The sequence below is a fragment of the Augochlora pura genome, chromosome 5, assembly GCF_028453695.1.
Source record: "Augochlora pura isolate Apur16 chromosome 5, APUR_v2.2.1, whole genome shotgun sequence".
In the NCBI taxonomy this organism is placed as follows: Eukaryota; Metazoa; Arthropoda; class Insecta; order Hymenoptera; family Halictidae; genus Augochlora; species Augochlora pura.
The window spans coordinates 14,420,502-14,448,181 of record NC_135776.1 but is presented as its reverse complement, the minus strand read 5'-3'; the positions used below and the strand labels follow the sequence as shown (position 1 = coordinate 14,448,181).

General features: G+C 36.0%; 1 protein-coding gene across 1 annotated transcript in view; it reads right to left on the bottom strand.

Moving 5' to 3' along the window:
- Ih (hyperpolarization activated cyclic nucleotide gated potassium channel Ih) overlaps positions 1 to 27,288 on the bottom strand; it is a 233,206-nt gene extending 205,918 nt beyond the window's left edge. The window contains exon 1 of the mRNA XM_078180819.1: positions 27,219 to 27,288. Coding sequence (XP_078036945.1) covers positions 27,219 to 27,256 — 38 coding nt within the window. The 5' untranslated portion in view covers positions 27,257 to 27,288. The remainder of the gene's footprint in view (positions 1 to 27,218) is intronic.
- Positions 27,289 to 27,680: the final 392 nt, after the last annotated feature.

The window sequence follows — 27,680 nt, the reverse complement described above, 5'->3', positions numbered from 1 at the left end:
TTCGTTATGTGGAATAATTAAGAGTGTGGGGGAGTTCAGGTATTGGCTTACATGTAAATAATGTTAATAATTTAATGTTAATGATATCAATAGTAAATTGCTTGTGAATAATGTCCTATGATTTAATATTAATAATATCAACAGTAAATTACTTTTAAATAATATTAATAACTCGATATTAATAATATCAATAGTAAATTACCTATAAATAACGTAAATAATTCAATACTCATAATAGTAATAGCAAATTACTTATATAAATAATATTAAATAGTACTAATACCATCAAATATTCATTTTTTTTTAAATCATTAACCTTTTGCACTCGCACAATAATTTCGAGGCGCCATTAAAAATCATTATATCACGATTCAGAATCATTTTTACATAATCAGCCTGGTTTATATTTGAAAAGACTATTAATTAAAGCCTCAATATTGAGTCTCACTTATACATAATATTAATAACAATGGATAATAATACAATACTATTTGTATAATACTATTGATTCATCGTATTGAATTAAGCATCCCGTTGACAATCATAAAATACGCAACTCTGTAAAAAAGCTGTTGGCAATATGAATTGATAAGCATCAGCAGCATATATCTACGTTCCTCGTTAATCGAACTTACCTTAACGAGACTGGTTGTAATAATATTAATTTGTAAAAATTGAAACTTGAAATAGAATAGGAACAAGATCTACTGTGATAACCATTATTATAAATACAACGTGTACCAGAGTGTAAGTACCGCTTCTGTTTTGCGCATGCATATGTAATATACAGAAACATGTAGAAATATATCTATATACGATAAAAAAGAAATTCATTGATGAACAATATTGTGACTCCTACGAGACTAACTTTTTCGTCTTTAATCGCTTGAATACGATATTTCGTAATACTTTTATATGTATAAATATTGTATAAATATAAATGTATATCTATATAAATACAAATATAAATATAAATCTATATAAATACAAATAGAAATATAAATCTATATAAATACAAATATAAATATATATCTGTATAAATACAAATATAAATATATACCTATATACATACAAATATAAATATATGTATATTGGAACGTATATACATACAAGGTGACCCATTTGAAACTTTCCCCTAAAGTATCTCTTAAACTATAAATTGTTTCTAAAAATGTTCCCAATGAAACTTACCCTATATCAAGGATGGCAGCTTATGGTAGCCATAAATTCTTTCCAGGTGCTCCCAAAATTTTAAGGGGACCTTGATTCTTTTAAATGAAACTATATATTCATTTCTATACAATCTTATGGTCCATTCCAAGCCTAATCATTGACCTATGACACTATGATCAGCAACACATATCCTCAATGTAGGGGATAGTAAGTTTTGAGCATTAAATAACCTTGAATTACCATGGAAGACCAAAGTGTTATATATCAATAAATTCGTCTTTCAATTAACTATAAGATTGTTTAAACATAAACATACAGTTTTATTTAAAAAAACTCATGGTCACCTTCAAATCTTAGAGGCACGTTTAGTTATAAGAAATTCATGACTATTATCAAATAAAACAAAGCCCCAATAAAACAGAGTAGATTTCATTTAGGATATTTTTGTAAATGACGTACAGTTTAGGAGATAATTATGTGCAACTCTTCAAATGGGCCACCCTGTACATGAACTATTGTGGGTGGAAAGTATGGCATTTAACCACGAACTCCCATTTGTTTAAATTCTGAATTATTATTGGCTGAGTTAAATGATCGATAGAAGACGTGATTAGGTATAGCAGATGATCCATTGCTCTTCGCGTTGTTTACTTAGCCAATAACAATTAGGAACTTGAAGAATTGAAAGGGGTGGTTCGTGGGTAAATGGCATTCTCTCCAGCCTCTAATAGTATGTTTGTATGTATATACATAATAGAATAGTAAATAATGAACACGGATAAAGTCGATGAGCATGAGAGAAAGAGAGAGAGAAGAGAGAAAATGAATGGCATGCGAGATACAAGTTTACACAAGGTGTCACCGAATTCTTGATACGAAACCTGGAATATACTAATTCTACGTGAAACGATACGTCGAATGTGTGGTATAAGTTTATTATAGCATCGCGATTATAGCATACGCGATGAATTAATTTTCCATGGAATAATATTACTTTTATGTAGTAATTTTCATACTGAATAAAATTAGAGAAATGGTGAAGAAATGAGAAAATTATTTTGAATGCATTAAATTTTAATTTGCTTTGAATTTTTATACCTAATTACAATGTAATTTACGATTAAATGAATCGAATTTGAATATGTGAAATAATAATTTATATAATTGATTACGTCTGCTTGTAATTTTTAATAAAACTCGAGGATGTATCCTATGAATTTTTGTTTAGAAAAATTTGAAATATTTATAATAAAGTTCTCAACACAATTTCTACTTGAGATGTAATATGCTTGGCATTATTAATCTAAAGAAGGTGAATCTGTACAACAGCTAAATAAAATTAGACATTTTAAAGTACAAAATTTGTAATAAATAACATGATGAATAATAGCGAATGATAGAGATTTATTCATAAAAGTCAGTAATAAAATCCTATTTTGAAAGATTATTTATGAGATCCTATTTTCAAAATCTATTTATGAAATCCTATTTTTTAAATCCTTTTATGAAATCCTATTTTATAAATCTGTTTATGGAATCCTATTTTTAAAATCTATTTATGAGGCCCTATTTTTAAAATTCATTTGTGAAATCCTATTTGTAAAATCTATTTATGAAATCCCTTTTTAAAAATTTATTTACGAAACCCTATTTTTGAAATCTATTTATGAGATCCTATTTTTGAAATCTATGTAAATTATTGTATATTTACAAACACCTCTATTAATCCACAATATCTGCTGTTTCGAAATTCCAAACCATGCGTGTCAAAGAAACTTTAGGCCATTATTTCGAAAACAGAGTTTACTACGAAGGAATGACGTGTGTTTTTGACAAATTCTCTCATGCAACATAATTTCTGTCATAGTTCGCTGACAGTCTGTATAGTACGCGCAACTACAACGTCCGAAATTTATTTACGTACAGAGTTGCAGCAAGTAGAAAGACCGAGCAATAGTCAGACGCAGTGGTATCCCCGACACAAAGTATTCGATCGAACTATCCAAGTGTCCGCACATTTATTAATACACTAGATAATAATTATAATTACATACTAAATGCAGAAAATATTTTCCTAAATGTTCAACTAAATTATATAAACAATTACGCAAAAATGAAAGATTAACAGAAAAATAAATCAAAGGTACAGAACGAAATAATTAGTTAGTTTTAAACAATTTCATGAGAATTATCTATTAAATAGTGTTTCAATATTTTCTGTCGTTCTATAATAAAGGAGCAGTAATTTTTAACAATATATTAATATTAACTTGACCTGAAAAATTCGAGATACCTCAATTATTATTAATTTACCAATGTAAACACAAAATTCTGTTCTGAACATTATCAAAAGATAATAAATATGAATATACGATGTTATTTCTCATTCTGAACAAAAAAAGACATATTTTTCACAATACTCTCATAGATCACGTGATTTATTTCAATGGAATACTCTCTGCAGAAGTAATCAGTTCGTAAGCTCAACATCTTGCCCACCTATATTCTTAATAAATATACCGAACAGAAGGGAAAGGTAGCAATAATCATCCAAACAACAGTTCTAAATAAATTATTATACAGTACTGTTCAAAACAACCGGTTGACAAATTTCCCAAGAAGCCCTAAACTATTAAACTGTAATAAACTTTAACAGACCTGCAGACTAACTGTTAAGACAATTTTCTACAGGCTAAGTAAGAATCTTTCCCGACACTTCGGCGACACCCTGTACGCACCAGAGACTCGTGAACAAATCTCAAAAGCTGAGAGGATCGAAGTTATTAATATTTTATAAAAATATGTTGATATTAAGGAGAAACTGTGGCGAAAAACACGTACGAAACGAAAGGATGTCTGATCAGCTAAACGAAACGAGGTCACAAGAATTACGATGTAATACGAATATATATAAGTATAATAATATATATATAATAATATATACAATAATACATATGTGTATATATAAAAATATAATAATATTGTATATATATAATATATACAATAATACATATGTATATATAAAAATATAATAATGTATAAATATAAATACGTAAATATATATATGAATAATATATATGAGTCATCAAACAGTAATAGAAAATAGAGAGAAAGAGAGAGAGAGAGAGAGAGAGAAAGAGAGAAAGTCCAAGCATAAAGAATAAACGTGAAGGGGAGAAAAATTCAGAAAAAATAGTCAATGTACCCTATTGCTCATAGTCTGCGATGTTGATCGGCCGGAAGCCCCGACAATTCTCCGATTCCTACCAACACAACAACAGAATGATCAGTGACACGTTCCCCGATTTCACGGCCGCGGTGCGAATAGATCGTTAGGCCCGCGACACGGTTATTCTGGAAACGAAGCCCGCCTGTTCCTCCAACGTAACCCTTTGCACTCCGCGCCATCATGGATGTTACCTACCAGCACTTATGAACCTTTATATTATACAGTATACGTTCGAAACAAAGTAAGATATTATAGTAACATTCGATTGATATGAATTTGTTAGACATTGTGGAATATTTGCAAATATTCTGTTTTATATAATTGTGAATATTGTCAATGTAATGAAATATTTTGTTTCATATCATTTTGAGCAGTATGAGCAATTTTGAAGGATTCTCCAATGCGCATTTCAAGCTGATTAGTGCATATTTTACAATAATGAATGATTTAATATCTTCCATCTTGTATTCTTCTGTCGGAAGAGGCAATACAGTCCTGTTTATTTTCTTCTCGCATTGCTAATAGTTTATATATTGTTCAATCTATTGTTCATCGAATATATTCATGGACGTATCCTCTGTTCTTGAAAATCAATTCTCAACCGATCGTTATATATCTCAGTATTATACATATATAATTATATAGTACACATATATAATTATATGTATATCTCAGTAATTGTACCACATTCTGATTTGTTTTCTTCGAAGAAACCTACATTTCTCCAAAACTTGCACCACGATAAATTAATTCCCCATACTAGCTAATAAACTATAACATCTAGAGATGTACTAGAATCACGATGTCCCCTGACATGAGACAACAGAGTGCAAAGGGTTAATCTAATTGGTCCACTACTGTCGACTGTCTCGATCACGAAGAGACGATCGGCGAGCGTCGGCTTCTTTCGCGCGTGTGCTATCCAACTCGTGTTAATTAAAACTCTATAGTCCAGTTACGTCAACTTCAGATTTTATTGGAGCGCGAGTGTACGATTAATCAGGCACCGGAGAGAGATAATTATCCGTGGATGAGGCGGCCGATGAGTCGCTCTCACTGGCTGTCGAAAGTCGGATTTTCTTGGACCAACCAGTTGCGGCGTGGTTTGATGTTTCGCCCGCTTCCAGTCCGCGGACAGAGATGGAAGCGAAATCGCGCTCGCAGACGCGATGATTACCACGGCAAATCGCTTTGAGATCGCCGCCGCCGCGGAGAGTCGTTCGCGATGATGCTTCTGAAGATCCTTTAAGGATCATTCGGCAGCTGGGAATGCGAAATTTTAATTTCGTCGCGAAACGCGGGGAATAACAGTCGCTGTGGAATCTCGGAATCGTCTCAAACGGTGGACGTAAGAGTCTCTATCATTGGTAAGACTTTTTCTAGTTAATAAGAGGGAATTTTGAATGATTTGAAATTTCAGGAGAAAGTGTACAAGTATATAAGATTTTTAATAATTATATATGAACCACGGAATAAGTCGAAGCTATGCCGGGTAATCACGAAGTATTTCGACCAAAGGAATATAATCACCGAAAAAATATAATCTTCCTTTATCACTCTAAGCATGTATAAAGACAACAAATAATATACTATAACATATACGTCATATAATATAATATGTAATATACCGTAACATATACATTATATAATATAATATACAATATACCGTAGACATATACATCATATCATATAATGTATAAACATATATAACTACAAACATAATATAATATATCACTGTGAAAAGAAACAGCCCCATTAAGAAACTCACTGAACAATAGTCGATTCCACAGTGAAAAACATCAGTCGAACGCTAGGTATAAAAATGAGAAGAACCTTGGTGGCTAAATTGTAGGACCTAATGATCGAGGGAATCGCAACATCGGCGAGGAACCGTTCAAGAGAGCAAAGGGTTGGTCGACAGGCGTACAAAGTCAGCTCGTCGATATCGCCATGGATAACGAACGCGGCGCGCATCGTGACCATGTGTTTCATCTCGGGGATCGGCGGCGGTTGTGTGTCCGCCATCGTCGGGGCTAGTGGCTGGTACGGGCATGTGGGTTAGAACGCAATATTAAAGATTGTAGTGTCCTCGAGGGGGTTGCGGACCTCGACAGAGATTGCTGAGATATGAACCATTCCGGCACTTCTTCCCGGCCGCCCTTTAGCCCGCGGTCGATCGGCCCCGGTATTCAGGCCCACTCGAAAAACGCCTTTGGCTGCCACCTATTTAAGGTGGCAAGGCCTAACCCTAGCCACTGCCAAACACTGCCGTAGATCTGGGTCGGCGATTCCGATCGGGCGGGATCGCCGTTGCTCGTACAATTAGCGAAATCGTTTGCGGGCGTTTCTTCTTTTAATAAAGCCGACCCCCGGTCCCCTTCCGATCGGTCGCCCTTCGACCTTCTTCCCTACCTTCCTCCCCTCCCCGCCGGCAACCCATCAGCGTCCTGGACGCCCACGCGACGTTCTCCGCTCGCCACCATTCTGCCAACTTCTGACGCGAATAATTCAACATTGAATGCATGCCAAGCGACGGAGACGTCTGCCTGATATACGATACCCGCTAATCCACTGCGGGTTCTTGTTAAAACGACACGAGAAACGCGACCCTACGCCGCTGTCTAGCTCTTCCACCAGGAAATTCCGATCGGAGGTTGGAAAGGAACCTGGCCGGAAGGCTTTGATCGTGGCGCTTCTGTTCGGCCAAGCAGCTCTCGCTCTCTCTCTCTCTCTTTCTTCCTGTCTCTCTTAGCAGCAAATGCCTCTGGGCCGCGCTTTTGCAATGGCAATAGTCCTACGACTCCCATTAACCCTTCGTGGTCGAATTAAATTTATACGAAGGAGTTATACTGGTCAGAATTGTATATACAATAGTATAATATAGTTTAGTATTATTGTTTGATCTAATATTAATATAATTTAATAGCATTGTCTGATTTAATATTAATTTAATTTAATATTCTTGTTCGAGTGCTATATTATTGATATGATGGTAGGAATTCATGAAATGCATAGAGATGTCTATATGTATAGACAAAATTGTGTGCTAGACAGGATTGTATATACAATAGTCTAATATGATTTGATATTATTGTTTCATGTAATATTGATTTAATATTAGTGTCTGATTTAATATTGATTCAATATTATTATCTGATTTAATACGAATTTAATTTAATACTATTATATGATTCGATATTAATAAATTTAATGTTATTGTCTGGTTTAATATTAATTCAATGAAATATTCTTGTCCGAGTGCTATATTATTAAAATGATGGCGCGAGTGCGTGAAATGTGGCTCGCCTCAACGATGTTATTTTTAATTCGAAAACTGGAAATTTATGAGAATATATTGTGATAATTAAAATCATTATGAGTTCATAACGTGGTTTACATGCGTAACAAAGCAAGTATTGCAATAAAATTTCATAAAATTCTCGTATTGTATTAAATTTATGGAATCTCTTCGACCAGAAATGGAATTCCCTTCGGGGTTAATTTTTCGAATTTCGTCCGACCAATGTAAAAAGTACATAAACGCCTGTATATATAAATGTTATAGCATTTCTCTGTTATACGTTAAATTAACGATACTTTAAATTTCATAGAAATTATATAGAACGTCTTATAATTTTATAGAACGATGCAAATGAATGAGACGGCGTGGTAGAATAAATCAGATAAGGAATATATAAGGAATATATGTAAAAAATTATGTAGGATAAATATAATTTCTGTATAATATTAAATAGAATAAATGTGAGTTATGTATAGAAAATTATAGAGGATGAATATAATTTATATATAGAATATTATATAGGATGAATATAATTTATGTACAACGAATATATTCAATTTTCTTATTCAAATTTATACATAGAAAATTATATAAGATAAATATAATTTAAATATAGAAAATGATATAGGTCAAATATAATTTCTACAAAAAACTACATAAAATATTAACAAAACTTTCACAATTTTATAGCAATTATCTCGTCCACGTGATTGATTTCAAAGATTCCAGTCTCCAAGCACGTCGATCAAATATAAAAAAATTAATATGAAATACATGAAAAATAAATAAATGCAGGGCGTCGAGGAGTTTCTGCTATCGATTAAAGAATCAAACGCGGCTCGGTTTTATCGCCGAGAAACGACGGATTTATTTATTTCGAGGGTATCGCACGTGTCGGTGGAGCACCGCTACTGCTGGAAGAGGATTGTTGTATCTGGTACACGGATTTAGGGTGTTCTTAATACGCTGAAGGCGCTTCAAGGACTGTGTAATATTGAAGAAGTGATTTCGTGGAGGAGGAGCCATTGTGGCGGATTGGCGATTGATTCGGGAAATGATGTTGGAACGACAAATTCGTCGGCAAAGGGAACGCTTTCAAGAGGAAACTCCGTTGCAGCCATTTTCGAAGAAAACAGCCCCTATGGAAAGACTACGTAATTTTCAGATTGCGACCATCAACGCGATTATGGCATTCCGAAACTTCAGCACGACAAATTGCTCTACGTTAATATATCTATTTCCTTTTGTAAATAATTGCATCGCAAATTTTATTGCATTTATAGCAAAAACGAGCATATCGAATTCGAACAACTGAGAATATTGAAAGAATTTAAGAATATTATTTTATCAGTTAATGAAAATTAATGAATTAATCGAAATTATTAACACTTTACCGACCGTACCTATAAATCGGCTTTTCCCCCGCCGGTAGCCTGTGAGTCGTTGTCATGTAACCATTAATTTTGTATTTATTATTGAAATAACTGTATTAGTTTGTACTACGCTTAGCTTCAATATTATTATATAACTTTTTAAACATTAAACATCTGTCGCGATTAGTAAGATAAATGAAATCGAAATAGAAACGAAAATTTAACGTTGAACTAAATTTTTACGGGCGAATAACCGGTCGGTAAAGCGTTAAGAGATTCTTCTCTTAATTAATATTTGTTAATCTACTGAAGCTAACAGTTAAATAAAATAATAACTTTGTTAAAGTATCGTCAAATGTATAGAATAAGAGCAATACTGATATGTTATTATTGATATATTAATATTGAATTAATTACTTTAATATAAATATAAAAATATATTAATAATTAAGTATTAATGTTATATATTAATATAATAATATATATGATATTGTATAATAATAGTAGTAATAATGATATATAAAACAATATTGTTTTATCTGCCACTCACATCTAAATTCCTCCTAAAATTCTCTTTCACTAAAAATACTCGACCGGTTACCAACTTTTGCAGTTCTACTAAACGTTGAAAAAATTACAGTGGCCATCGCACAACGAGACAGAAAATCCATCGATCAGTGGGACGTGTTAAATCGCCACCAGCCATGTTCATTGCGAGCTTTAATTAAACGGCGTTGAACATCAAATTCCGCGTTCCGCTGGGCCGTAACGTTGAAACGCAACCGTGAGCCGCGAAGATCCAAATTTTTTCCGAACAGGGTCGACCAATTAATTAGCCTGCCTGATTCCGTGGTCCCGCGGAAAAATCAGCCGACATTATCCGAGCCGACACGACGATTCACCGTGCTCGTATTAAAAGTCAAACGGCGTTTTTCGATCGGCGTTTGTCAAGTCGGTGCAGAAACGCTGTCGAAAACATTCACGCGTCGAATTCAATAATGAATTAAGAATAATAATGATAGAAAATGATAGGAATAAATAAATACATAGTAGTAGTAAATGATAATGGTGGTAATAATGGTAAGAAGTGACTCGGGAGATAGCAGTTACTTGGACTGTACAGTTTTGCTGGAATGCGGAATGAGAATTTCAACAATGCTGCAGTGCAAACAGCAACATACTAGCGATAACGTTTATGGTAGAATGTCCACTGTACGTAACGTAATGTAGAAACTATTCTGTATATTATGCCTATATGGATTCTTGCAGATTGTAAGACCATAAGTGTTCGACGATTGCTATTAAGTAGATGCGATGATGAATAAAGAAGTGAATAGATATATAGATGAATGAATGAATGAATGAATAAATAGATAAATAAGTAAATAAATAAACGAATGAATGAACACACGAACAAACGAATGCTTAAATATGCAAATAAGCAAACGAACGAACATATAATTACGTCAACCCAGCACAATCGATGTGCAACATTTTCGCACTAAAACAGTTAAAAATCTCCACTATCGATGAAACACTATATATCGAATTAAATCGTAAACGGGAAAAACACGTGAAAAATCGTTGCTGCCTGCGCAAGTATTGTGCGGGGGCACACACAAAAAAAAAAACACACACACACACACAACCGTTCTTTCAGATTCTCGCAGTCCGTTTCCCCCGAAAATCGCTGCTCCATCGGCGAAAAATATATTCCGCGTCGTGTTTCACAAAACGAGAAGCCGCGGCTCGACGTCTCTCTCTCCCTCCCCCTATCCCCCCCCCTCTCTCTCTCTCTCTTTCTCTCTCTCTCTCTCTCTCTCGCGGAATTTTTTATTTCTGCACCACGGTGCGCGACTGTGTGAAATTTCCCGTGGCCGACGGCAAAAGGATCAACGAGAAAGAAACGTCGCAAACATGGTGGATGACGACGGACGTGAGGAGGATGGGGAACAGGGTTGGAACGTACGCTGGCTGGAGACAGAACGGGACGGAGATAACGAGAGAGACGGGAGGAAGACAGAGACCGAGAGAGAAAGAGAGAGAGCTAGAGTGAGCTGGAGAGAGCTAGAGGGGGCTAGAGAGAGATAGAGAGAAATAGAGAAAGCTAGAGAGAGATAGAGAGAAATAGAGAAAGCTAGAGAGAGATAGAGAAAGCTAGAGAGAGATAGAGAGAGATAGAGAGAGAGAGGGAGAGAGCTAGAGAGAGAGAGAGAGAGAGAAGTCGTGATAGAGGAAGGAAGAAACGGAGAGACAGACAAACAGAGATGAAGGCAGAGAAAAACAGTCAGAGAGAAAGAGAGAGAAAGGAATACACAGAAAGGGAAACAGAGAGAAAGACGAAAAGACAGAGAGAAAGAGGGACGAAACTAAAGAAACAAAGACAGAGAAAGAGAGAGCAAGACAGAGCTAGACAGAGAAAAGGAGGGACAGAAAAAGAGATACGAAGGCAAAGAGAAAAAGACAGAGGAACACTGAGAGACAAAGAGCAAAAGAGAACAATACAAACAGAGAGAGAGAGAGAGAGAGAGAGAGAGAGAGAGATGAGGGGAAGGAGAGAAAAAGGAAGAGAGAAAGAGGGGAGAGAGAAGATATAGAGGCGCGAACGAACAAGCGATCAAAAGAACAGAAGAATGGAAGAGACGAACGAATGTAGTGTTCCGAGAAAAGGAGGAAAGAAAAGGGGAAAAGGACGGAGGGAAGATAGAGGAGAGAGTAGAACGAGGACTACAATATGGGTCAGTTATTGATTGCTCCCTGGTCGAGTCTCTCTGTAACGCCTACCGTACACCTCCGCCGTTTCTATCTTGTTATCTTAGATTCCGAAACGCAACCACCACTTTACCACCCTCTCCCAACGTACCGAGGTCCTCTTTATTGGCATGCAAACGTTATTAGATCGTCCGTGTGCTTGCCTGCTTACCGTGTCTTCTTCTACGTGTGTGTGCCCGCCCCCCCCCCTCTCTCTCTCTCTCTCCCTCTCTGTCTCTGTCTCTATGTTTCGAAAGGTATTCGGAAGTGTACGTGTCTCTCTCTTTCTTTCTATGTTCTCAAAGGTGTTAGGAAGTATGCGTCTCTCTTTCTCTCTCTCTCTCTCTATATATATATTACGAAAGGTGTTAGGAAGCGTGCGCGTCGGCGTGCGAGCACACGCTCGCGTTCGTTTAAGGGAAGCCCCGCAATAACGTTTCATAACATCGTCACCGAGTATTTATGGAATTCACCATGGCGCCGGGCAATTATGGCTTGCATCGCACCCGCAAACGCGCGGCTGCTTCTCTTCGCAGCGCTTCACGCGAATTTTACTGGGACACGCGCGCTAAAAGAGAACCGGGAATTCTGTCGCTGCGAGGCGGAACGACGAGAGTCAGGATTTTTAAATCCTTAGGTTGATGCATTGATTAGAGTGCGGTATACGGGATGCATGCGTTTGTTGCTGAAAACGTCGGAGAGGTGAATTATATTATTTATGTTATAAGCGTATAGGCTCGAATGGAATTGTATGCAATTTGGAAGGATAGCAATGCCGAGTGATCGGACGCTATGAGAAGCCACGTGACCTGCGGTGCGATAAGTCACTTTATAATAATACAGTTTTAATAATAAAAGAAATTCTTTCGATCTGTGTTAATTAGACTATAATCGAGTGATTGAATGAAGCGAGGGAATTGATAAGATTCGATTTAGTAAAGGATCAACTGCTAAACGAAATGTTGAAAGCGACTGAAATTGTTACGCGAGTGTAAAAATATTTTGTGCGAAATTAACGTAGGAATCTGTATTTTATTCGTTAGAATATTGTAGATACATTATAATTATTATTGCAATATTATGTACTATGTTATAATTAGTATTAAAGTAGTACATACCATGTTATGATTATTATTACAATATTATGTATTATGTTATAATAATTCTTATAATATTATATACTACGTTATAATTATTATCGCAATAGTACATACTATATTATAATAATTATTACAATATCATGTACAATGTTATAATAAATATTACAATATTATATACTATGTTAATAATTATTATTCCAGTATTATATACCATGTCATAATTATTCTTACAATATTATGTACCATATCATATTTACTATAATATTACAAGAAATCTGTATTGCAATAAATTGACACAGTATTATTACCAGCGTTAATAAACGACATAAAACGCGTCTAATTAAATCGACGACAACAAGAGTACTGAAACAAGAAGCTATTAAAGCAAAGCCTACAAACCATGACGGCATAATCGAACCGCGGAATAATGACGGATTGAGGGACGACGGATGAATAGAATTTCCTTCCGGTTAAAGAACTCGAAGGGTTTGAAACTTTTCCGATCCGATACAGGCGAAATGTTTTGAAAGCAACTCCACCGGTTTCCATTCGCAGCTGGCAGAAAAGTAGTCGAAGCCTAATCGTTCCGTTCGGATGTTGAAACCGCGAATCCGATCCTCCGTTTCACTTTTCGGCACACGTGTGTACCAATTAGCGTCCTTTTTACACAAAACTCGATCCTTACGGTCGAGGAGGTCGCAACGGAGGCGAAATATTATTATCCTTTCCGTGGAAACTTCCGTCCTAATTTTCTACCCTTCTCCCCTCTCTCTCGAAGTCTCTCGCAAATGCGTTAAAAAAAGAAACGAGCTCGCAGCCCGGTAATTAGAAAGGAAATATTATTTTGTTTTCAGAATTAATGTTCTCGCGCTTGATCGCCGAATAATGGGCGAACAGCTTCCTATCTTTTGTTCTCGGCGTGGCTCCTCCTCCTCCTCCTCTTTCTCTTCCTGCACGGAACGCGTTCGCCCACTTTATTCCAATGGGATATTTAAAAAAAACTGTTGCACGAATCGAGCATCATGTCCCTCATTTTCCCGGTCCCGTCGAACGCGTCCGCTTTAACCTTACCCGCTCGCCGTTCCACCGGTTTAAAGGTTCGTTTTATTTTATTAGCTCGCCATTCCTTTCACGCCCGAAAGTAAACGCTGCGTGATTAATCCGCACGCGGCCCGCCCGCGCGTTTTTATATCATAAAACTCGCGAAATGTACGAATTCCGCGCACCTCTTTTTATATCGGACAGGTTCGGGAGCTCGGAGATTTAATTGAATCAATGTTTTCCAGCCGGCACGACGGTTTTATCGTAAAAAGAGGCTCGGTCATTGTCCTTACATTGGAATGCTTGCTGGAGGAAAGCTGATGGAACTGTAATAACTTTTTTTAACGGCTTGTTTTAGTTGCCGTTCCGTTGTGGATATTGTATATTTTGAATAAAAATGAATAATACAGTTGTATACGTATGTATTTGGTTGTATTAAAGGGGTTGTATTAAAAGAATTGTAAATTATATTAACAAAGTTATTAATTTAGTAATTATTATTTTAGGTCACTGTTTTTATGTTGGAACGCTCGCTGTAGAAAATTTTATGGAGCTATAGTAATTTTTGTAATGAATTATTTTTATTGCCATAACAATGCTACGGATATTCTATACTTTGAATAAAAATGAATAACAAACTTATTTATAATATTATAGTATCACGTATATATTACATTATAGAATCATATTAAAAGAATAGTAAACTATATTAACAAAATTACTAACATATCAATTATTAACATACGTTCTTTATATAATATTATACATTATAGCTCTCGCTTCTTTCAACAAAAACAGAAAACACTCGCGAATTAATAATCACTACTAAAGCGCGCCATTAACAAACAGCTGCTTTTCAAGAAACAAATATTATCGCCTGTTTCTCCAATTTCCATGATAAATTATGGCGCTGGATAAACGAACAATGCGCGGGCGGACAGTTTCGGGCGGGTCGGGGCGCGACAAATATTTGTAACGAAGGCCGGCAGTTATTCGGCGACACGAATTTGTTGTTTAAAGTGAAATTTAGTTATCAGAGCGGCGGGGTATCGGGTTTAAAAACGCGAGGAGAACGAACAATTTACCGACAGCGGAACGGGACAGTTGAAACACAAAGGGTGGAGAGAACGCGGCGCCGTTTTGTATCGTTTTTCATTTGAACCCGACCAGAAACGAGGGGAAAAAAGAGAGATGCTCGGATGCAAGGGGGAATCGCGACTACCGGCTTCATCCGTGTTCAATCCTCTGTGAATTAATTCCTACATCATATATTACTCCGCGCGCCCCCGGTATTTCATGTCAGTTGCAATATAGACCGAACAAACAATTATACGCGACCCGCGGTGATACCTCCGCGGAGGCAATGAAAATTTTATTAGAATTTTATTCGATCGTTTGTCGTCTGGCGGAGCTGCACGCGATCAAGGCGGGACATTAACGAAATCGCAGTAGCCTCCAGCGATTGTTATCGTTTCCGTTAAAATAGACATCCCAATTTTTGTGGTAATCGCATTTTATTAGTCCGACTAATCGAACGACGAACGACTGGTCGAAAGGACGAATTATAAATTTATTATTAATTTATTCGTTCGCACATATTTTAAAATAAAAATCGTCCACAAAAACATCTTATAGACTTTAATAAATCTAACGGGTATCTCTGCGCATGAATAAAATTATAAAAATTAACAAAATTCAATATAATTGTCATTCACAGTTAATACTACGAAGAATGCTTTAATTATAAGGTTATATTTTTCCATGTTCTAAATTTTATGAAATGGACTAATAAAGCCTTACTTCGTTAACAATTTAATTACGGAAATGACAGTATAAATGTTCGTTGTAAAAAGATTTATAATATATGAACAATTACACGGATCGCTAGCGAACGCTTCGAAAGGACGAATTATAAATTAATTATTAATTTATTCGTTCGCATATGTTCTAAAATAAAAATCGTTCACAAAAACATCTCATAGATTTTAATCAATCTAACGGGAAACTTCGAGCATGAATAAAATTATAAAAATTAACCAAATTTAACATAATTATCATTTAGAGTCAATACGTCGTCGTCTATTTTTATTGCGAAGAATGTTTTAGTTATAAAATTAAATTTTCTCATGTTCTAAATTATATGAAATGGACTAATAAAGCCTTACTTCATTAACAATTTAATTACGGAAATGATAGTATAAATGTTCGTTGTAAAAAGATTTATAGTATGTCAACAATTACGCGGATCGATAGCGAACGCGTTTGTAGAATCAGGAACGCGTGACGATGGAGTTGATAATTAGTTAACGATTCATGGAGCTATTTGTGAAACGAAGCAAAAGACACTAGTAGGTGATTTTTGGTCTAAAAATGGAAGATTCGCCGAAGAGAAACGCGATTTGTCAACGCCACCAGCAGGGACGGAATTTTAGAACCGGCAACGCCCGTCCACCTATTTCGGGCCGCGTAAATTAATCACCGATGGCTGTACGTGTTGTGTGTATATGTAGCTGTGGACAATATATGTATATCTATTTACGTATATAATATATATATATATATATATAAAATATCGAATATAAACAGATATAAATGGAATATATATTAAATATTTATATCTATAAATAAATATAAATATAATATATATTAGCTGTGTACATATAATATAATATGCATAATATACATTCGCTACATATGCCTAATATAACATATAGAATACATATTAGCTATATATGTATAATATAATATATATATTAGCCATATACGTACAATATAATATCTATAATATACATTAGTTAAATATGCATAATATAACATGTATAATACATGTTAGCTATATGTGTATAATATAATATATATATTAGCTATATGTGTATAATATAATATATATATTAGCCATATACGTACAATATAATATGTATAATATACATTAGCTAAATATGCATAATATAACATGTATAATACATATTAGCTATATATGTAGAATATTATATATTAACATATGTTAATATATGTACAATATAATATATATAACATATATTAATCACAAAATACATATTATATTAGCCTACACAATATATATTTATATTATATATAATACAAATTAGCCTACATAAATACATATTCCATTCTTAAAAATGTTATACTATTTTTCTCAAATGATTTCTAAAATTCGGTCATGAGTATACATTTCTAAATTAACATATACATACAAGGTGCCCCATTTGAATGAATTGTACAATAAGTCAACGTTTACGGATTATACAAGTTCCTTAAGCGCACGTTATCGCCGCGTAATCATTCCGCGAGTTGTCGTACGCAGAACCGGGAGTGAAAAGAGAGAGCTGAAAAGATTTTTTGGTATTCTGAGTTTTACCGGCTCTTGACCTCCTGCGTTGGTTAATTGGACGCCGGTATACTTCGCTGTCGGACGGTGAAATGACAGTCGGCCATGTGAAAGTCGGAATTAGATCGTTCCCTGATAGTCGTTCGAATTAATTGAATGAATTGAATTAATTTCGTTAATTAATTATACGTTGACGTCAAGATTTGCAAGCTATTTAATGGTGATATAACAGGCTGCGGATTTTATGCATTTGAAAAAAAAGGATAATCATTTATAATTTGACAGAATTGCAAGATTTTTATTTTGCAATAAAGATCCAAAGCCTAATGATTATATAAGGAATTTATTTATTTATAGATCTGTATCTTGACAGTATACAAATTAAATTAAAGCGTATGCGAATCTATTTGTGTTCGCTTTATAAATATAGACAATTATAAGACACCCTGTATATACCGCAGAGACATCGCCTATATGTTAATGCAAAAAATGAAATGGAAGAATAATATATTTATTTTTGTATTAATGCAAAACTTCATTATTAATACTTTAGCGACCGGTTGCTTGTGAATCGACTGTTATGGCGAATAATAGTTTACTATCTAGTATTGACTAGGCATTATCGTATATTTTATTAAATATTATATACCTTGCTCGACGAATAAAATAAATATTGTTCAATACTAGTGTCATAAAAATATAAACATTTGTTACGAGCGATTAACCGGTCAGAAAAGTTGCATTGTCGCGAGTGACGATCTAACGCCCTTGCATGAAAAAATCCTTCATAGTCCGAATTATAAATTTCTAATAAAAAATTTTAGCACCTCCCACTTCGGTTTATTGATTCACGTGGTTCGATAAAACGAAGCTGGCACGACGCCTGCTTTCGTTAGGTTGTTGCATAATTTCGGTGGTATTTAATGCGTTCGTCTTCGACGCGCGATAAATTGTTCGACAAATCTCTTCTTAAAACGGGCTGCAAACATTTCGGAGTGCGATATTAATTTCACTTGTCGGGTAATTGAGCGACAGGTAATTTTGCTCCGATCTAAATTAATTACAACGTTAACGTAACCATTGACCGACCGACGCGAGAGGATTATGCACTTGTTTAAAATATCCGACGTTTACTAGCCTGCTTATCGCAAAATGTCAAGGGGATGAAATCCGGGGGATGGTATGGTGTGACCAGCGCGATGTATATATAGCTGTGCAGGTAGCGCGGGATATAGGTAGAAATAATAGTACACTAAACTTAAATTATAGCGCGATGTCAAGGGGATGAGATCAAGGGATGAGGATGAGATGTTCGGGTTTCCTGTTGGCCTCTATCTCTCGCAAACTGCTAGGCGTAACTCTACCTATAAAATTTTGTCCCTGTCAAAGATTTAGCAGGTTACAGGGAATGTAGAGAACTTACGTTTTCTTGCAATACTCGCCGACTATTGTTGCAAGGCTTAATTATTTTTATTCGACATTATATCTAATACTATCATATCTAATTCAACCGAAAGTAAATTATTTTTAATTATATAATTATTTATAATTATTATTTTTTATTATATAAGAAATTAATATATTTTTACGTATATAAATAATAAAATATTTATATATTTAAAATAAAATTCTCGTATTTTATTCAACAAATGAACTCACGAATTTTACTAAAAGATAAAGCTTCGAATTATTAAGAAAGAATGAGATTTTATATTTCAGAAATAAACTTTTGCACTAAAAATAAATTTTTTAATAACGCACGAGAGTCCATAATTTTATCTAAAAAGTAAATTCTGCAGCCGTGTTCAAGAACTACAATGTTTCACTTAATTTATTAAATCTGTCTCTCTTAAATCAATTCTTCAGGCCTGTTTGCAATATAATCTTAAGTTTCATTTATAAAATTGAGTAACTTCGACGAAACAAATTTGTTAAGCCTGTTCAGAAAAATATCCTTGTTATCTAAATAATGAATTGTACTTGTAAAATGTGTGATTCACGTGATACAATGCCCTCGGATGGACCGTAATATCAAGGTTAGCTTCGTGGAATATCGCAGGAAGTTGTTCGAATGAAAATAATCGAAAAAAATTGCTGCACTCGGTATTTCACTGCCATTGTTCCGGTATTTTACGTTCTGTAATGGAATTTCAGGTATCGGTTGCAGTTATGGAATTCATAGAAAGCATGCGATGTCGCGGCGTGCCGCCATTCTGAATATACAGTCGGATTCTTTGCAGTAAGTGCGACTGACGAAATTTTTATTCTACTTCTAATGATTCGAGGATGTTGATCATGCTAAAACTAATTTTTATTCCATAGCATAATATGTTTGTACCTAATATCATTGTACCTGGTTAGCATTATTTTCCATTGCAGTTAATAAAACTATAATTTCATATTTTAAAGTAGTTTAATGTCATAAACATTCTAATTTAATATCTTTAACTAGTTTAATATTATAAACAGTCTAATTTAATATCGTAAACTAGTTTAATATTATAAACATTCTAATTTAATATTTTAGACACTCAGAATATAAAACTAAAATGTAAAACAAGTATTAGGCTAGCTTAAATTATTTATATCTGTACTACGATTTTATTTGTGTTGTCATTATGTTTGCGTTCTAGATTGTCATCAAAGAAGAAATTGCTTTTCATTTATTTCAATTTTTGTAGTTATGAAATTTTTGATAATTGAAAAAAAAAAAAAAATTTCTAAATCATCTTCGCACCCCATCCCCTATCATACACTTACTCATCAACTGCTAATAACCGCACAAATTAAAAAACAGCATCAACCACCTAGAACAATTTTCCAAAATCTATCGAGTCTTCTATGCTCGTCTACGCTCAATAAGTAACATCATCCCCCCAAAAACGACCATGATAGCATCAAGTTTTCGCAGTTACTCTTTGCACCGCGGCAATGTGGGATCGTTAAAGCGCAGAATTCTCTGATCGCGAGAGAAATGAAAAGAGAGAGAGAGAGAGAGAGAGAGAGAAATAGGAAAGAAGAGAAAGAGTTTGCCGACCTGGTTCGTCATCGCGGCTTTCCGAGTGGAATCGCGCGACGCGAACAAGATCGGAACGCGCTTTGCCGAACGCGACACGGTTACGTAACCGGTGAAAAAGTCGGGAACGCATCCTCGGGCCGGTGTCTCTCTTCTGGACTCTTCACGTTTTTCAATCGTGGTGGACGCCCCCTCGGGCCCTCCGTCTTCCCTCTGCCCCCCCCCCCCCCCCCCTCTCTGCCGGTTCGTGCCATCCTACGACAGTTGGAAATGGTTCGAGCGTAGCCGGGAAACGAAATTGTAGCCCGGGGCCGGATTCGCACTTGCTCGTGTCATCGGGAATGCTTTGTTCGCCCGGCTGATCTACTTTATCGCGCCCATGCAAATATCCTTGCGTTAAATGACGCGTCAAATCCGCATCGAGCTGCTCCATTAACGCGGCCGAACCTGGCCGCCGCTGCCGCTGCCACCGCCGCCGTGTCCCCCGGGCGAAAATTTTCCCGAGGGGGCTTCAGATGAGCCGAGGAGGCCGATTCGGCTGATACGGACTCGCGAAGAAATGGAATCGATCACGCTCCGCTCGGCCGTTTCACCGGGGATGATTCTGTCGAGTGGACGGTATATACGTTGATGATGTTAGCCCCCCTGTGGGCTAGCTTGCAGATCGCTTGCTATTACGTCCGATAGGTTACGAAATATTTTTGTTGCATTGTAAGGTGTGCTTGTTAATTGTATGCGAGACTGCACACGGAGGCTTTTGGGACGTTTCGAATGTCCTAGGAATGTCCTAGATACGTTCTAGAAGTCTTTTAAGAACGTCTTAGAAGTGTCCTAGAAAAATCCTAGAAACCTCTTGTGTTACGGATCAAAATGTCTTTAAGATGTCTATAGAATGTCTTGTAGACGTCGGAAGAATGTTTTAATGTCCTAGAAACGTCTTAGATACGTCCTAGATACGTTCTAGAAATCTTTTAGGAACGTCCAAGAAGCATCCTAGAAACGTCTTAGAAAAAACCTCTTGCATTACAAATCAAAATATCTTTAAGACGTCTATAAGATGCCATGTAGACGTCTGATAGACGTCTCAATGTTCTAGAAACGTCTTAAACACATTTTAGTTTACAGACGTCTTGTGTTGCAAATAAAGTGATCTTTAAGATCTCCTTTAAACATCTGCAAGACATTTTATAGATGTTCTTTAGACATTTACAAGACATTTTATAGACGTGTTATGGACGTCTTATAGGCATTTTGTGGACGTATTTATGACGCTTTCAGGCCGTTTGTAGGCTACTTGCAGATAATTCGTAGGACATTTATTATAAAGGCTTATGTAATGGTACATATTAATCATGGAACGACACCCTTATATATTTTAGTATAAGTGAATTCTGCGAATAATCCAAATATTATTCATCATATTTAATATAAATAATATAAAGTATGACACGAGGCAGAGAGGCAAGTAAAACTTCATTGTTCGCATTATTCATTTGTAGGATTCTAGAAGATTGAAAAATGTCGTGGCGTAGTTCTGGAGTTAATATGCATTAAATATTTATAACGAGTGAACTTTCAGAAAAACTATCTTTATAAAAAATAAATTGCTAATCGATGCTAATCTGGACAACAATTAATTTGTATAAGAAGCGTAAAAACAATATTTAAATGGTTACATTTATCTTCTGGTCCCCACGTACATATTAACGTTGTATTTAAAAGCACTTTTCCGATTTAAATAAAAAACACTGCAAACACAAAGAAAGTCTTGAAGACATATTTTAAGTGTTTTAAAGTTTACAGTAAGCAGACCATGCTTAAAATATTTCATTGTATCAATGAACCTGTTCTATATATAGGACACTTGAAGCTCTATGAAATTGATTATACTTAGAATACGTTATTGTTCAACTTTTATCAGACGCATTGCGCTTAGAACTTTCCCGCTGTTGAATTTTAAGTCGTTAAAGTACCCATACGTTCACTAGAACTTTTCGCTGTTTAATTCGGAGTCGTTAAAGTTCCCGCGTGTCCGTTAAATTTAGAACTTCCCGTTAAAGTTGCAGCCGGTTCATTATATTTAGAAATTTTCGTTGTTAAATTCCCACGAAATTTAAACCGCTCGAGAGCGTTAACCATATTATATCACTACTTTATTATATTTTACGGGTAGTAGTTTAATAAACAGACTGTATATAACTTGATTGTATTTAGAATCATCGACCACTGAATTCTAATTCAGTTCACGAGACCCGATACCTAAGTTTGCCAAGATGTTCCTCAACTAACATTAACCCTTTGCACTCGAAGCCATTTTAACTGTAATTCTAAAATAACTTTTCTGACATATAGCATTTCCATTTTATATGACAACACGTATTTTTTGCATATAAAAATTGATTCTTGTAACTCATGCAACAACACTTATAATTTTTGATATCTAATTCTTCATAATATAAAAATTATATTGAAACGTGCTGTAACAATTTTAGCGGTGCATCAGAGTCATCACTCAAGTGCAAAGGATTGAATTACAATGAAACCTCGACTATATACAATTTAAATATTAACAGTTAAGAAGAGGTGTACGACCAATGGCAATATCGAACCAAAATTAATTTAATTTTTATATTCTACATATTTCTAATATCTTCTACTATCTATCTTTCTTCATTCGAGATCATAATAATAAAAAATATATAATAAATGTACCTAATAATACCCAATGAAATAAATATACCTAATAATACCTAATAAAATAAATATACCTAACAATACCGAATAAAATAAATATACATAATAATACCTAAATATTTCTTCAATCTATTTCACCTAACACAAGACTGCAATAAATCTAATAAATGTAATAAATATAACAATGAAAACGTTTTACTTCTATTGATTCAAAAACTGAATCTTGAGTCCGCCAATTATCCTAAATATCGATCACCGCACCTAATTCGTCCCCTTTTATATGTGCTAATCGGCGTTCTACCGCGATAGCGCTAACACGAACAGGCCGATCGCGATAAATCGTCGCCCAATTTTCCAAAACGCATCCCCCAGCCACAATCCCCATTAAAACGATAAAAGAAGAGTCGGTGTGTCATCCAGCCGATCACCGACTGGTCACCCTGACCCAGCGTTCGCGGCGGATTAATCACGCTGTCGAATCGTTCGCCGGATTAATAAATCCTTTATCGGCTTCGCAAAGCGCCGAAAGAGAAAGTGAGGCCAACCGGAGTTCCCGTCTAGCGAAAATAAAACTAGCAGAGAGCCAGTCGCGCTCAGGATCCGTGCAATTCGACGGAAGCGTTCCACCGCTTCCGATCGCGCGAGCAGAAAGAATCGGGCCCGCGCGTTCCGTTTGTTTGCATCGATCTTCGTTTCGGCGGTCTGAAAAGGAAGAAATTCCGCCGATATCGACTGCGACTGTCGGTGGGCTGGGCGTATTCAGGGTTCACAATCGCCTCGATAGGCTCGCAAGAACTGATTATCAGAATCGCGAGCCTGTCGGGGACCGAATCGGATCTCATTCATGCACGCGCGCGCGTCCCGAGAAACGGGGGAGATCCCCTTTGGTATCTCTTTCGGATCGCTCCTGGTTTGAACAAAAGTTTCCCCCCCTCGCGCTCCACCGTCCGACCAAAGAGACGTTCGACCCCTTTGAAGTGTCCGATTTTAATCGCGCGACGGTTATCCCGCTCCTATAGTACGTCGGTCCGCGCGCGCGGACCGATTCTTTCGCGCGCGGCGCCGCCCCGGTCACGCCCCGAATATTTTTACGCCGCCGACCGAAAAAAAGCGCGGATCGATTGGTATATTTATAAGCAGGACGTTCTCGAAGAAATTCCTGAAAAATAGACGAGGCAGACGCGATCTCAGCACCGAAACGGACCCTCGGGCGAACCGAATTAAACCGCCCCACCGACCAAGTTCCGCCTTCGTTTCTGGCTCTCGGCTCGGATAATCGAGTTCTCGACCGCCTCAAACTGGTCAACGTAAGATCCACCGTTCCCGGATGGCGACCACAAATTCCTGACGTTTAATGGTTCCCATTTTATTTAAATACCACGTTACGGAAGAATTGTGACAGATATTTCTCATTCTAAAGTCCAGCAGATCGCTTGTAGAAAGAATTTTTTATATGTAAATTAGTTAGAGTCGGTTATTACAGAGAGGCCAATCACTGTGCTTTGAATTTCTTTTTCAGTAATAATTATCGTTACATTTTTGCGATTCTCTTATTCGAAGTTATGTAAAGTTAATTATGCTGAAAGCAAAAGCACAGGAACAGTAGAATAAAGCACTGCTTAATAAGTCGAGTTAATATTGTATGCGGGAAGAATTATCACAATTCAACAATGATTTTAGTGTCAAAGAAATTTTATGCTAATTACATTAATTCTATTATCATATTATTTCTATTATTATATTATTTCTATTAATTATATTATTTCTATTAATTATATTATTTCTATTAATTACATTATTTCTATTAATTATATTATTTCTATTATTATATGATTTCTATTTTATATTATTATTTCTATTATATTTCAACGAATTTAATTACAGCTTGCAGTTCATAAAAATGTGAATAAATGTTTGAAATATGTTTGTTATGTTGAAATTTAAAGCCCCTAGTATATTTGTGTATTTGTTTATGGACTATTTGGTCAAATAAATCGCGAAATGTCCGAGTCCGAATATAGAACAGCGGACAACGAGAGCCAGTGAAATGATCTGTCTATTGTCGGACAGCAGTATCGTGTGTGATCAGTGAAATAGTGCTGTGCATGATCAGACACTACTACGAAACTTATACGATTGTCTGCGCATTTTGATTAATTCTTTTGCAGATTATATTCACTTAACATAATATTGATCTTTCAGTAGGTTTTCTGCACCATTTTGAAAACAGAATTCTCACACTTATTCGTAATTATTTCTAACAATATTTTTATTAAACTTAAATACCAAATTACACTTCATAAATACGATTAACGACTGATAAAGATTAATTATTGCTAACAAAATTTGTATCATTCTAGAAACAAGTACATATATGTGTGTGTTATATGTAAAAATTTTCTACAAATTAACCCTATGAAAGAGTTAATTTATATTTGCGACAAGGTTGATTTGATTTGCAAGAGTGTGGATTTAATTTGCAAGAATGTGAATTTAATTTACAAGAATGTCGATTTAATTTGCAACAAGGTGAATCTGCTTTACAGAAAGGTAACTTTAATTCACAGAGAGGTGAATTTAATTTGTAAGGAGAATTTTGTTTGCAAAAATATAACCTACAAAAGAATTCATATATGAGTACGAGTATAATTGTATTACTAAATTGTTTTAACTTGCTACATTGACATTTATTTCTCATGGACAAATTAGTTATTTTCCATAAATAGAAATCTATAGAGCGCCAAATGCGATAATATAATAATTTATTAATATCTACAATTGTAAAGTAGAATTTCTAAAATAATTTTCATTCGATTAATCATTTATCCGATGGAAAAATGTAATCCTGAGCTGCAGACAAAAAACGTGGCTCTAAAATCCTTTCTGGATCGAGCACTAGATTCCAAGCACCTTACTCCAGACCTACCCCTTTTTATTACCTCACTTCGTTACAATTCCCTCCCCTAAGATACTCGTTCGCCTCCCTCCCGAGCTCGCCCTACGCAAACGCGCTGTCTTGTATCCTCCAGATCGTCAGAACCTGATACTCATTTCCGTTTGCTCTACTTTTTCCGCTTCCGTTGCTTTGTCTCAGTATACTAATACGCCACATTTCGTACAACTTACATTATCCTTACGTTTTTCACGGTCCATATTAATTCTACAAATATTGCTCTTTCATATTCCGTTTTTATCAGATCGAGTCATAAACAACTGCGACGCGGTTGCGAACCAGGGCGAGCGAGTTTTTGCTTTAACCGAATAGACGAGGGTCCGAAAGAAATGAAATAAATAAACTAGAAAAGATAAAAATGACGCCTGATAAAAAAAAAGAGAATTATTTACGACTCGATCGAACATGTTCTCTATCTTCGTATTTCGATTAGTATCTTTATAATCGTATAACCTTATTAACAAACCTATTCCATTGGCTATATACAAGATTAACCACTTAGCTGCGTCGATATATTTAGAAGACGAATTTATAAATCTTTTGTTACGCGTTTTATCGATCATACTGTGTACAATCTTTTTGACAATTGTTCTAAAATTATCCTGAAGCCTGCGAAATTTACGAATATGTTGCTATAAGCATCTTGACATGAATCGTAGAAGAAATATTTTTATTATAGGACGTAAAATTGTTATTTCCTTATGACGTGTATACATGTCGTACGCAGCTAACGGGTTAAGATCGCAACAAATTTGAATAAAAATAAGATTAAGAATACGATTAAAAATACTATTAAAAATTAAATATATGATAAAATAACTGTTTTCAGAGCTCCATAAATCCACTTTTAAGACAAAGATGTTACACATAAATAATATCCCTCGTTATATAACAAACTCCAGCAACATAAGAGATCGAACATCTTGAACTATACTTCCATGTTACAAAACCGGAAAAATCGCTTCCAGAAACATGAACGCTAATACCTCAAAGAATTTCCAAGAGTATTTAAAATCGAGAGTAAAGAGTATTTAAAATCAGCGAAGGTACTTGTTGGCCAACGAAAGACACAGCGTCGTGAACGAGCCTAACAAACTGAAAGATCTGAAAACAGAGCGGGCCGAAGAGGGTAAACGAATCGAGATAGAGTCTCGATCGCGATCGTAAGAAGCGTGTGATCTATGAATGACGAAGGTACGAGAAAGTGGATAGAAGTAGTAAAGTATCTGAAGAGGACTTACGGATGAGAGACGCGGCGATGAAGACTCCTCATGGACATGGCTCTGTTCTTGCGGTTCGAGCTTGGATTTGATCCGCTCGTGCTTCCGTTCGGCGTGGTAAGGCGTGGCGCAGCTGCTGGGGGAGCGGACTGCTCCCCCGTGGCCGCCACGACCACCGCCGCCGACGTAAGGCCCCCCGAAGTCGCCAGGCCGGTCCGGCGAAACGGGCCCGAGCTAGCCGCTAGTCGGCGTGCCAATCGACGGGCGAGCCGACGGGCCAGGCGCGCCCCTGCAGCACCGGCACCCACGCTGACGGTATTTCTGTCCCACCCCCCGTGGCCAGGGGGTGGCACACAACGCCCTGGTCGTCACTACCCCGCGGCCGACCGACTGTTCTCGAATATGATCGCCTCACGTCACCGAACGACTTCCGCTTGACGCTCGGATCGCTTCGGACCGATCGGTCCCCTCCCTCGGATGGGC